The sequence below is a fragment of the Balaenoptera borealis genome (assembly GCF_965194805.1).
Source record: "Balaenoptera borealis genome assembly, chromosome: X".
NCBI lineage: Eukaryota > Metazoa > Chordata > Mammalia > Artiodactyla > Balaenopteridae > Balaenoptera > Balaenoptera borealis.
In genome coordinates, this window is record NC_138881.1 from 28,876,135 (window position 1) to 28,890,564 (window position 14,430).

Below are 14,430 nucleotides of genomic sequence, written 5' to 3' on the forward strand. Positions count from 1 at the left end.
CTTTCACAAATTTGTTTCTCCAGTCAGAATCCTTGTCAGATGAATTGGCCTTGGGAGCTGGATTTATCTATTCTCCCTCTACTTGTCAAGGGAAGCCCTTGAAGATTCAACATTTAGACAGGGTTTCCATTTACATCTCTAGCAGATGTTGTATAACGCTACATATTTTCTACTAAAAACCTTTAAACCTTTCTCCTAACCATGAGGCCCTCAATCCAGGCTCAGTATCACATGAGATGATGTGCTCATCTATGGCAACTAGGAAGAAGGGAGGTTCCATCACATATTTTGAGCTCAGCTAAATTGTTTTAAAATTATATTTTATCCAGAATTTCCATACATTTGAAATGAAGGGTGAGGAAATCAATCAGACTGTTATCTTCCTGGAAGTTGATTCTAGCTTAACATACTCTATTTACTAAACAACCATTAAACTGATTCTCTTACATAAACTAGAAACCAGAAAAAAAAATTACTATAGAAATGGCAGTAACTATTATGGTCACAACAGTCTAGAGAAACATAGAGTCTTGATTTATCTATTTTTTCTTAACTCTTGTGATATGTTAATTACAAAATCGAAGCTCAGAGGAGGAAAATTTTATAAGCAGCTACCTCCCGGTCCATTTCCCTAGCAACCATTATTAGTCTTTTATATTCACAACTCTGTTTACTAAAGAGCACTCTGTCTCTAAATAAGAAAATTATTTATGTTACCAAATTCTCTAAGGATCTTGCATTGGCAGCTGATGGTCTTTGTTGTTACTTCAAGGCAAAGAAAAATTCTATGTAGCAATTATTCAAAAAGTATGTTTCCCCTTTATTTTGGTCTCAACATTAAATGGTTACCATTATGTGATAGAAGCAAATGTACAAAAAAATGAGTAGTGCAGAATCAAATCTAGGTTCAGACATTATTTTACATAAGGTGATGGCAAGCAGCTTTGTGATTACTTTTTTGTACATCTTTGCTTCATTTTAAGAAAATCCAAAATAACAAAAGCATAATGATAAAGTGATGTTTTTCACAATTTTTTTTTCTGAAGAACATTAGTTCTTCATAATCACTCAAACAGGAATACTATTATAAAACTGAAATGAAATTTCCCCCTTTGTACTGCAACTATCCAGATGTGAAAGTCTGCAGAATCTATTCCCCTCATAGAAATTCATAATCACATTTGCATATCAAAAGCCCTGTAAAATTCTAGACTAAGGAAACTTTGCTTAATCCAGTGTTTCTCAAACTTACTTGGACACTAGATATCTTTTCTTTCTTTTGAATAGCTCTCACTGTATCTTGGGAAGCACTAAGTTCACGTTAGGTGTCTTCCATTTCTTACATGTGCCCTTGGACAATCTCCTTAACTTTATTTAGATTAATTTTCCTTTCTGGAAAATGACAATGAAAATAATACTTACTCGAGAGGGTTATTGGTGGGAACAAACTAGATACATGTGAAAACGTTTTGTAAATGTAAAGTTCTATTCAAATTCAAACAATTTTTAAAAGTTAGTAGAGGAACATTTACACTATAAAAGTGTTCTCATTTTACAAACTATTCACGTAAGGACTAACTTGTATAATGCATTTCTTGTGGCATTTAAATAAATCTAACAACTTTCTATCAACTTTTCAAGAAGTTCTATATTTTGGCAATGTGTACTTTTAATGTTAAGATACCTTACTACAATTTACTCTGATGTAGTAAAAGCTATCCTTTGCAATACGTTGTTATAATCATCCTCCTATTCCCTCTTTACTACCTCAGTGTTAAGTTTCAAGAACTTTGTCTTTTCTCAGTATACACACTTCCAGAAGTAACTGTACTAAAATCTGCCGTTCTGAAGAGTTGTCTTAAACTCCTAGTTGGCAAGTATAATTATAAGGAGTATAAAATATTTTTAAAATAGAAAAAATACCTATTAAGTATTACCTGTCTAGATTCTACATCAAAGTTCTACTAAACGTTCATTGTTTCTAAATGAAAAGACGGCTAAGTTATAGTACCCATGTAAAAGTCTACATGGAAAATATTCCATGAAGAAACAATATGTACAAAGGTCCTGAGGTGGAAATGATGCTGTGTGTTTAAGTATAGAGGAGAAACTTTTATGCCTCTAGGACAGGAGAATGGCAAAAAGGGAGATAAAGTTGGAGTAATATAGGAATGAGAGGCAGGAACCAAACTACGTAGAAGCTTGTAAAATTTCATTAAAATGGTAGTGAGCAGCAGGGGCTTGAGAGAATCTCACATAAGCTTTAGGAATTCTCTGGCTTCACTAAGGAGACTATAGTGTAGGTGGGAAAATATTGGAAGCAAGGATTAGATGCTGCTGAAGTAATCAAGATGAAAGATAATACGCTAAGGTTTCTCCAATAAAGGTACTGAGGAGTGGTCCAATTAAAGATGTATTTTGCAGGTAGAGCCAACAGAATTTGAAGTGAATTCCATGGATGATATAAGAGCAAAGAGGAATCATGGATGATGCCTAGGCTTTGGACCTAGGTGAAAAGGCAATTTACTAACACCTGGAGAGCTTGGTAGGAGCCAATTTATGTAGGAGAGAAAATTAATTATTCTCGACTTGGCTATCTTATGTTTGAGATACCTGTTAGGCATCTAAAATAAGAAGTTGAATAAGAAGCTGTTGGATGTAAAATGTTGAATATCAGTATTATTTACTTGGTATTTGAAGCCATGGGATATCCAGGGTAAATGGAGTTGTCGTATTTAGAAAAGGGACATTGCTTTCCCTTCTTCCACTAAGATGTATTTTTGTATTTTGTATTTTTTTTTTTTTTGCTTCCCTTCCTGGGACAGGTCATGCATGTATGCCTATTCCAAAGGTGTATGACATTTTTTTTTTTGCCTCCTAGAAACATGATAGTTGGTAATAATTCACACTGAACACATTAGGCACAACGTCTTATATTTGCTGCTACCATCTAGAACAAACCTTTTATTTATTGTATTCTCCTTGCTGTAAGATCAAATCATTTTTATATTCTCATAGCACTCAATGTTTTCCTTTGCAGAAATTGCCACAATTTTAGTAACTAATTACAGGATAATTTTTTCCCTTTTTTTATATATAGAAAATCATTTTATATACCTTTATATAGCTTGCTCCTTCTCTCCGGCTCCATTTTCCTTTTTACACTAGCACATCGTTTAGTACTTCTTTCTGCAACAATCTTAGGTAATGTATTCTCTTAGTGTTCCTTTAACTGAAAATATTTGTATATCTGAAAATATCTTGTCTTCATTCTTGAAATCACAGTTGACAGAATTCTTTTGAACATTCGCCTTGCACATTGAAGATATTATTCCATTTTCTTCTAACATCTGTTGTCGAGGAAAAGTCAGCCAGCCTGCAGCAGTTTCTGCCTTTAGTCCTTGGTAGCTTTTATGATGATCTTCCTGATCGTTGATGTTCTGGGTTTCATGCAGACCTTGCTAGGTGTGAACTTGTTTTTATTTATTACACACTGGTTGAGCTTTATTCAGTTTGAGGACTCATGTAAATTGAGCTTTATTAAATTTGAGGACTCATGTAAATTGAGATTTATTCGATTTTGTTAAATGTCAGTCATTTATATAAAATAATGTCTCTTCCTCAGGCTCTCCAATCTTTTTAGGCATATGTTTGAGCTTTTTATTCTATCCTCTCCATCTTTCAGTATTTTCAGCAAAGCAAAATTATCCTCATCATCTTTCAATTAATATATTCTTTTTTATTCTATAATGAATCCACCATTAAAAAGTTGTTTGAGTTATTTCAATAATTATATGTTAATTTCTAGACTCCATTTTATCAAAGTTTCCTATTCACTCTTCAAAATGGCCTGTTCCTATTGTAAGAATTCCATTCCACCCTTATTTTCTAAATCCTTTTGAACATTAAAAAACACAATTTCATGTCCTTTACTATCTTTTTATCTCTAATTTCCTCAGGTGTGCATACTCCTTTTATTTTTTGGTGTGTTAACATCACTCACAAAAGGAATCTTTTTATATCCATTGTAATTTTAGTCTGTGAGCTTATTTTGCTCAGGAGTTTCACATAAGCTCCGGGTTGTTATATATCCTCACTGTGCAATTTTGTGGTTGTATTTTCTTGGGATTTCTGAGGTTAACTGTCTAATGCTAAAATTAAGCTTAATAAAATTATGCATAGTTTTCTATTAAGAAATTTTCAAAGCCTTTGTTTTTTCCTCTTTTTCTTTACCTTGCTATAGAAAATAATTTAGATAATGCTCTATTGCCAAGTTTATGGAGAATTACGCCTTCATTGGTAGAATCACCAGCTTTGCATGAAATTTCCTGCAAATATTTTGTGCCTCTAAGCAAAACTACCTGGTCAAAGATTATGGAATCTAATTTGTAATTTACATTAACAAAATAGCTCTATCTGTTGTCAATAACATTTTATTTTTTTATAAATTTTTTTATTTATTTATTTTTGGCTGCATTGGGTCTTCGTTGCTGTGCACGGGCTTTCTCTAGTTGCAGTGAGCAGGGGCTACTCTTCGTTACGGTGCATGGGGCTTCTCGTTGCTGTGGCTTCTCCTGTTGCATAGTACGGGCTCCAGGCGCATGGGCTTCAGCAGTTGTGGCTCACGGGCTCTAGAGCACAGGCTCAGTAGTTGTGGTGCACGGGCTTAGTTGCTCCGCGGCATGTGGGATCTTCCTGGACCAGGGCTCAAACCCGTGTCCCCTGCATTAGCAGACGGATTCTTAACCACTGCGCCACCAGGGAAGCCCCAATAACATTTAAAATCTATGGTACCCACTGAGCCTAATTCTCTTAATGACTTACAAAGATATTATAAATTTTTAAAATAATGTGTCTCCTGGGCTTCCCTGGTGGCGCAGTGGTTGAGAATCTGCCTGCCAATGCAGGGGACACGGGTTTGAGTCCTGGTCTGGGAAGATCCCACATGCCGCGGAGCAACTATGCATGTGAGCCACAATTACTGAGCTTGCGCGTCTGAAGCCTGTGCTCTGCAACAAGAGAGGCCGCTATAATGAGAGGCCCGCGCACCGCGATGAAGAGTGGCCCCCACTTGCCGCAACTAGAGAAAGCCCTCGCACAGAAACGAAGACCCAACACAGCCATAAATAAATAAATTAAAAAAAAAAATAATGTGTCTCCTTTCCAATGTTAACTTATATACTGGAAGAGGAAGAAAAAAATTGATTCACTTAACCTCTATAATGTAGCGGGTATTTTACATATATTTCATTAACACAAACATCCTCATCCCCATGGTAGAGATGGAGGAAACCAGGCTGGGAGAGACTGACTGTTGATCATACAACCAGCAGATGGAATCAGTGGGATTCACAATCAGGGCTGTTCATCCCAGGGAGTCGTCTATTTTACTAGACCACACTGCTGTTGTAAAACATCCTACAGAAAACATTCCTTATGTTCAGTTTACAGTCGTTGTTTGGTCTTCACTGAACAGCCAGGTCTCTAAGCCAACAGGAACTACATTAGAAATGTTTTGTATTCCTAACTAGGGTGGGGGCTTCAACATGCTCAATACCTGGAGGAAATCTTACCTGCTTTCTCCCAGTCTGTTTTCCCTTCTTTCTGGTCTCCAGGATTGTCCTGAGGACAATGATTTGCAGATATTCTCTTCTCTGGTTTGGTCTGCACTCCTACCTGGCCTGGGGCTGCTTCATGGCTCCCTGAGACAAAGTTCTATGGCTTTTCTGAGCTTTAGTATTGCCATATATAACTCTGACCTGGACATAGTCCCTGAAGTACACGAATTTTACACTGCTTAGTCCATTTCTGAGTCTTTATCTCTAAAGTAAAGACAATTGATTTCTCATTTTAAACTCAGTTCTCAAATGTTAAGCACTTCCTAGTACTGCCTACCATCTTGAATTACTACTGCTAAGATATGAAAGATCAACTGAAAAATCCCTGAGTCCAAAGAAAGTCTAGAGTTTATATACAGAGAGAACAAAAAAGGACATTTGAGAAGAAGAAAGATGAAAGAAATAGAGAAGGGCAATGGAAGAGGAGGAAAGGAATTGTGAAGCTATGACTACCTGTGCTACATCAGAGCCATTGTAGGATTACCCCAAACATAACTTTTAGTTAAGCTGTTTGCTTGTGGCTATGTCAAATATCCTCACCTTAGATTAATTGGGAAAGATGACTCTAACCAGTGGACATGTGAAATCAGTTTTTTAATATGTATTAGGAATCAGTGGAATATAAAGATACATCTTAGATTTATCTGTCTATCTACCTATATCATCTTTCAGGTCTAATAAAAATCCAAAGCTAAAAATAATTGTAATATTAAATGGATTATTCTTCATGCATATTGTTATTGCTTCTATTATCATGGAAAATTAAAAGTTAACATAAAAATATTTTCCCCAAGCAAGGCACCTTCTGAATTTTGGATCCTTCAGATATAAAATCAAGAAGAAATGTTTTATGAAGAAAATATATTATAGTATCTTACTATAATTTATTTTTAAAATTCTATACTGGTTCACTTATCCTTACTTTATTTCACCAATCATTATTACATTTTACAAATATTTGTTAGAGCCTATTATGTGCAAGGACACAATGGCATTTTAAGTGAGTCGTTTATGGAGATTTTTGATCCTGTGTCTATTTAACTATAAAGTGTTAATAACTTACCTTGACCAAGTTGTAAAAAAAAATTAATCCTGGGTGTGTCAAGATATGGGGGAAATTGGAATGGAGAAAATAATGAGTAGTAAGATAATTCAAAGTGGAGGACTTAAATGATGTATTAAATCGAGGCAAAAATATTTTACTTAAATTTTCTTTATGGTTGCCTTAATCTTTCAATTCATTTTGCATCCACAGACACAGGCTTTCTGTTAGTGTAAGCTTGAGTGATTTATGACATATTATGCTCATAATATCTACTATGAAGGATAATAGGCTGAAACGTGCAATGAGCTAGAATTGGACATTAAATGTAATACAGTTTCAGCATACCTTATATTACTACTTCCAATTTCTCAGAATATTCAGCTACTATTAAATCTTAAGGTATTGGATTTCTTAGAAAACAGTGTATTCATGGATTTTTCTAACACGTTAAAAGAAGTAACAATATGCAGTATTTTTTCCCTTGGTTAATAAGCAACATTAACAAAAATATATGCTTATAAAATAAAGTTATATTAATTGTTTAAGACATATTCAAACATTTACCCCGTATTAAATGGAATCAACAACATCACAGAAGAAATTCCCAAGAAAGTCTCACCTATGGGTCGAAACCAATGCAATTGTCATTAACATAGGTCAAAAAGGGTTGAATATCTGTTGGTTTCATGTAAGTTGACCTAACATAATTACAAAGCCTCATTTTCCAGACTTTCAGACCCTGGTTTTGTGAGGAGCACTGTCTTTGCATAAGGACAGAGTGGTGACCGTTCTGCTTCACTTTACAATATCTCAGAATAGGAACAAAAATGTACCTGTTAGAAAACCCCTATGGTTTATTCCCTACTACAGATAAAGAGCTAAAAAGACCAAGCTTACGATTATGAATTGTATTTTTAAAGGGAGAAGCACAAAATTTCCACCCAGTTGTTTGAAAGAAAGAAGAGCAGTTGTTTCTTTTCCTTTTGGCTTATAGTAGTTCAGTAGTAACAATATTTGATATTTTTCAACCTGCTATCAATTATTAACAATCTTACTAGGCATACAATCCTTCTAATAAGCCTTTTAACCCATTGAGCGGCTAAGTGAGTTATGAGGACTAAGCTATTATTCTATAAGTCAATGAGATAAGAAGGCCTTGTGCAAGTTGGTATAAGAAGTTGTTTCACAAAAGATTTATTATTTACCATGTATACATTAAGAAAGTAAAATTAGCATGGGATGGTCTCAGGAAAGCAATACAAATTTTTGGATTAGACGCTGAAATAAAGTAAATGTATGATAAATTGACAAATTCACATTTCCAGTGTTATGAAAAAATGATGTGGCAAAAGAAATTAAGATGTATTGTTCATTTTTGATAAGGGGGCTGTTTCCTATGATCTGTTAAGGGATTATGTTTTTAATCTGAGAAATTAACCACTAGTGTTACAGAAGCCCAAAGTGAGGGGGAACTACTCACTTTCAGATTGCATATTAGCACTTTGAAATTGCACCCAGATTTTTTTCTATTGGTTAGGTAGGCCTCTGTTATTAGAGTAGTAGTTGCAAACACATATGCAGGTTTGCCAGTAACAACTCACAATTTGTGCAAAGTTGAGTCTTCGAAACTGAGCAAATTTGCTCTCAATTTCCCGCCAGCGCTTGCTGAGCTGGATCTGAGTTGGCTCCACTGCCATTGCTGCCCCATCCTCAGACAAGCCCTCAGCTTGCCTACGCACTGCATTCAGCTCCTCTTTCTTCTTCTGCAACTCACGATCAATTTCCTATTGAGCAAAACCAATACAGGGCCCAGGGCAGTTAGCTAACCACATTAACCAACCTATAAGCAGCACATACCTGTCCCAGAAATTTCATAGGCTGTTGTCATTTTATTGTCACTTTTCATAATTTACAAGTATGGAAGCCATCACTGTCATCTTCACCCAAGAATACAAATATTATTTCAGTTATCTTTTGAATGCTCAGTTTTAGATATTCTAATTGAGAAAATACTGAAATTGATCTAACAGTTTTCTTTCTTCTCAATTCCTCTAGTGTTTTGGGGCTGACCCAAATTGGAGTGATTACTCATTATTTCTTAGGGACCATCCATATAGAATATAATTTAGAGGGTAAGTGAATAAGTAATTTATTTCTTTTTTAGAGTTTTGAGGAACTCAACAGAGAATGAAGCAAAATAAAGAGTGTAAAATAATAACAGAAAAAACATCTTCAGACAATATGCAACAAATAAATCTATAGAGATTTGACACTGATGTGTGAAGATGCTCTGATGAAATGAATGTGCTAACATGAGATAGAAGTCGTCCATATACCGATAAGTCATTTGTTCATCTGGAACAAAGATACACAGAGTCAATTACAATTTTACCAGAAAACATATGACATTTCTTAATTCATTTTACATTGTCTAAGAATAAAACATTTTATTCATTCAACATTATGTCAATTGAAAAACACTTATACAATACATTTACTAAAACAAAAAAAAAATACAAAGAAATGCATCAAATCGGGGAGAACACTAATAGAGGAAACAACATCAACACTTAAAAAATGATCCATACAGGTTAAGTTAAATAAATTAAACTGTAGCAACAAAATCTGGGAATGACATTCTAAAACAACATTACCTTTATTTTCCTTTCATCTCTGGGTTCAGGTAGGCTGGCTAATTTTTTTTCAATGTCATCCAAGCATTTCAGGAGATCATCAGCCTGCCTCTTGTACTGATACCACTGGTGAGAAATTTCTAGAGCCTTTTTTCTTCTTTGAGACCTCAAATCCTGTTCATGGTGCAGATATTATTAAAATATCAATATATAAGTATATTACACTTCTGGCTGTAGTCATTTAAAAATAATTTGGGTCCCTCATCTTCTTGTTCAGGTTCAGTTAAATTCACATTTAAATGCTAAACATACAAATAGATGATTACATTATGTATTCATGTGACAGGACCCATGTACATGAAGCTAAGAAACCTGAACAACCCACTTCAAGTATTTTCTCTTAGCATGTTCAAACTTGTTTAGAAATTTTTCCACATTTAATTAACTCTTAATGAGTCAACTAAATTATCGTGTTGAGTATGTGAAATAGTTTAATATGTGAATTCAACTGAGTTAACTACATACTTGTACAAACTTACTGAGTTTGTATTTGAATTTTAAAATAGGTAAAAATTCTAAAATTGATATCTTCAGCCCTAGGTTCAAAATTTTAAGTTTATATAGCCAAGCAACTTACATTCATGATCTTAAAACTCTCTATAAAATAGTTTCATAGGCTATTAATATTTTGTGATTAGAAATATAAAGTGTTCTTAGTAAGCATATAAATTGCTTCAAGCTATATATGTTCAAGTGTGAAAAATGTATACCTGTGAGTGTACATGAAAATGACAATTTAAATGTTACGGCAAACTTTTTCTCATTATATCAAATCCAAATGCAAAATGATAAAATTATTTAGAAAAGGGAAAGTGCACGGTTTCCAATGAACCTGATGAGATAAATAAGGGTGACTGCTTACTAAATCAACAAAGGGGGGGAAGTTTATCATCTTACTCCTTACAAGACCACCCAATGTCTTCCCTGATTAATAGAATTTGTTGTAATGCTATTTTACGATAACACAAGGGAACATAAGAGCTCAGGATACAGCTTTCATTTCTTCAGAGCAGTAGCAATTAGGGTTTCATGTACAGATATAGCTGGAGCCAAAGAAAATAATGAATATCAAAGGACTGCTGAAATATTCATTGCATTGGAAAGTCTTTACCTTCTTTGAAATATTTCATAAGGACTAGAATTGAAGCCACTTGGCAGATTAACAATTGAATTTGGTAGATTGGTTTGGCAAGCGGAGTAGATTTTCATTAATCGCTTTTAACATATATTTGCAAAAATGATCTCAATTTCATTCTGCATTTTGTTTAAAATTGAGGATGTAAAATTTACTACCGTTTACATTTTTAGTTGAAGTTCTAAAGCTCCTGTGGAGGTATTAAATGCCTGGGATGAGCCAGATGGAATGCTGCTTTTTTCAAAGGTACCAAGATACAGCCACGTGAATGAGAGTTGAGCCATGCCTTACTGGTGACACAACTCACATCTTTGCCAAGAGAAAGGCCTTGTGGTCATAAAATCTGAAACTCCTTTTACTTCCTAAGCACAAGGTGATGTGTAATGTGTAAAGGTATTAAGAGACATTATAGAGATTTCTTTACAGGTATGCCAGATAACCATTAAACACTGCTGTTCAGTAGGACACATATCATATGACCAGTGTAGATGCTTCTAAAAGCTTGGTCACAGTTGGAAGCGTGTGAATTACACAGCTTTCTGATTTTCTGAGCACGTTATGGCTTGCTCTTGCACTCCCTCGGGGAAGAGGCCTTTTCTAGTTACTACATTTATCAGCAGTTACCTTCAGAACACCTGCTGGCCAATTAGACTTTCCTTGTGGATTCCTTGCAGGCACAATATTGTGTAATTACATTCTCAGCAGTGTTTATTTGCTTGTCTGACTATATGGGAAAAGGTTTTATACTCTTATTTGCATATAGAAAGCAGACTCTATCCACGTACAAGGTGGATCCACCTACACGGCTACATAGCTCTAAAAGAGTGATTTACAATGAAAAGCTCAGCAATTAACAGTGTTGGAAAAATCAGCCATGCATGCAAATAGTGAATATTGAAAAGTACATTAAAAAAATAAAAGGTTATTTCACAAAATTCTTCACATGTCCAGTCTCTTCTCAAGAACTTTCTAGATACTATTTCTAGATACTAGATAATATTCTATTTTGTCCTTCCTGCACAAATCCAGATGAGTCACATGGGTACTTGAAGCTATACGCTATCACTGGTTAACATGAGAGTACCAGTTCTTCTTCAAGGACATTAAGATTATTTTAGAGGACTCCTATATAAATGAAATTAGACTTATAAATGCTTAGTTAGTTGCAAAGAGTGACTCTCTTAAAGGCAAAATGAAGTTAACTGAAAAAAATTAAGTATTAAACAAATACTAGGTTACCAAAAAAGTGGACCTACTCTAAATCAAATCAATAAAATATCGCAAGCAGAAAGCCTAAAAAATAAACAGGTTGTTTATTCTGGCAGTTAAGCAGGTTTTTCAAGACAAATGTAAAAATAACTTACAAAAATAAATTATACTACAAAATTAAATATATGAACACTATGAATGATGCATGTTAATATCTTTCTATTACTACTCAGAAAAATTTGTCTAAGTAAAAAAAAAACCCAACTTCTAAGCAACACATCTTTCAAAATCAAAGACAGCACTCAAAAATGTTAAATAAAACACAGACATTGAACAGAAAAAAATGTATTTCTGGTGACTAAGATTCTTAACCAGATTTTATTTATGCACAAGAGTTTTACCCTACACATGAAAAAATAAAAACACAGGCAAGGTATATTATAATTTTAGCTCTAATACCTTGAGAGCATTATGTTTTGTCTGTAACAGCTGCTGTTTTATCTTTATTTCCTCTCGCTTTCTCTCATCTGTGATTCTTTGTTGTAAGTTGTCTCCTCTTTGCAACAATTCTTTTACAGTACCCTCATTGTCTTCACTCTGATTAAAAACAACAAGTACAGTCTTCATTTTGGTTTTAAGAAAGCTGTACATCGTTAACAGAGATAATAAAACATGTTATTTAAACACACACAAAAAATCCAATTTAAAACTTTCAGTATCCTAAGATACTGCACTCATAGTTTTTTCTTTTATATGTTGTACTTTAACTTTTAAAAGAAGTAAGTTTCCTCCTGCCTAGTTCAAAAGGACACATGTGATTAGTCATATGTAGGAAGACGGGGGAATAAGGTACTTCAACATTTCAGACAAGTGAACTGATATGAAAGCATTCTTTTGGCTTTGATTTTTAGTGCATTTCTAGAAATTAAAAAAGTTGAGAGAAGCAAACTAAACTTGTCATTTATAATGCTAATTCACAGAGGAATACAGATGTTGCTGTGGGAGTGTGAGATGACAACAAAGCTTAACATTTTAACACACACTCCTAAGTGAAAATACGTTATTTTAAATGGACACTGATTTCTATCTAATGACCTCTGCTTTAAATAACCTAAATGCCCAAATTTCGAACAAATATTAGGGCATTTAGTAAAAAATGATGTGCTCAATTGTTGCCAAATACTGCAGTTAATTAATTTCTAAAAAATATGTCATATATGCATGTTATTTTTAAATAAATACAATTAAGTAAGTATTAAAATATGGATTAGAAAAATGACTCTAAGCATTTTCAATATGCATTTTGGTTTTTAGACTCTAAGAACATTATTTTTATTTTATTTACTTTGAAATAAAATTATTTGAATAAGTGTTAGTTTAATAGAGTAGCATATGTGACCATGTGATTTTTCACCTCTATTTTCCTTTCTTTCAACTCAATATATTAAAACTTTCTATCAAGAAGGTTCACGTTGCTATGGTACCCAAGGTACTCTGATGAACTAAGAGTAACAAATATTAGACAATTTTAAAAAATTCACATGTATGTGTATGTGTGAATCATCATCCATGGTATTAAATGTTACATATTTAATTCTGTAATGCATATGTAAACTTCTACACACAACTGAGGAACTATTCATCTTTTTAGAGGAAATGGGATTTTCATCTGAGATTTGCCAGTTACTAGTCTAATGAAATAATATAACATAGACATTTATGTTTATAGTCTGTGAAAGACCTTACTTTTAAAAAATATGTCTTTAAAAAGTCTGCAACATTTCCTGGGGCTGAGGACAAAAATAATAAACAAACAAAAGCTCCCACTTCATTTCTTTCCCCACACCAGCTGAGAGCTAGAGGGCAGAGTTGGTGAACAGCCCAAGAGGTAAGTAGCACTCTTTTCCACCTCGGTGCCCTCTGGTTTCTTCTTTGACATGAAGGAGAGGTAGCAGTAACTCAGCATCTTGGAAAGGCTCTTCTCGTCTTTCTTTCCAGGAGCTGAGTTGGCAAGGCCACCAAATCCCATACATGGGGAGTACTGATTTAGGCAGCTCCAGGAAGTCAGAATTGATACCAATGAGAACTAAGATTGGTGGAAATGGTTCTCCTACTGCTTCACATGCCTATTATTTACAATTTATAATTTGCCTTTGGTATCATTTTCAAGCACTGTCTGAGAAGTCGCTAGCATTGATACATGTCTGAGAAATCTCTAGCATGATATATGCAAAGGTTAAGAATGCCATATAGGTGATGGCTGTGAGAGGGGAAAGGAAACTGTGAGAATGGGGTGGAGGGAGAAAAAAAAGTCAGCGAAAAGGGATGTGATGCAGAAATATTCAAGCTAGAGAGAAATGTAAAAGACATGTTGAAATTAATCAGGGTTTAAGGAGAAAGTTATGATCTGGGAATAGCCCACATGGTTATACTTTTTTTATTCCCATGAAATAAGCAGCATGAATTTATACATATTTTAGATATATACTACACTACTCGTTCAACTTTTTTGTAAAACCACCTTGTGGTAAGCTTTAATAAACAATGTTTATATCATGTGTAATTGTCCCTTCTCCAAAATAAATGTTATACTACCAAAAATAGGATTGACACAAAATATCAGTCATCTATGATGGCTGTGTTTTTTATTAAGTTTCTAGTTTTTTTTCTGATTTGACTCTTTTCACCCATTACATTTTGTCCTTTGAGCACAGGTCAAAGCAAAATTGC

At 34.1% G+C, this 14,430-nt stretch overlaps 1 protein-coding gene across 8 annotated transcripts in view; it reads right to left on the reverse strand.

Moving 5' to 3' along the window:
- The window catches only part of DMD (dystrophin), a 2,485,149-nt gene that overhangs the window by 1,242,291 nt on the left and 1,228,428 nt on the right, over positions 1–14,430 (reverse strand). For all 8 annotated transcript variants that reach the window (XM_082378022.1, XM_082378021.1, XM_082378025.1 and 5 more), the window contains 3 exons: positions 12,160–12,297; positions 9,318–9,470; positions 8,265–8,447 (listed from right to left, as the gene is read on the reverse strand). In XM_082378022.1, coding sequence (XP_082234148.1) covers positions 8,265–8,447; positions 9,318–9,470; positions 12,160–12,297 — 474 coding nt within the window. The remainder of the gene's footprint in view (positions 1–8,264; positions 8,448–9,317; positions 9,471–12,159; positions 12,298–14,430) is intronic.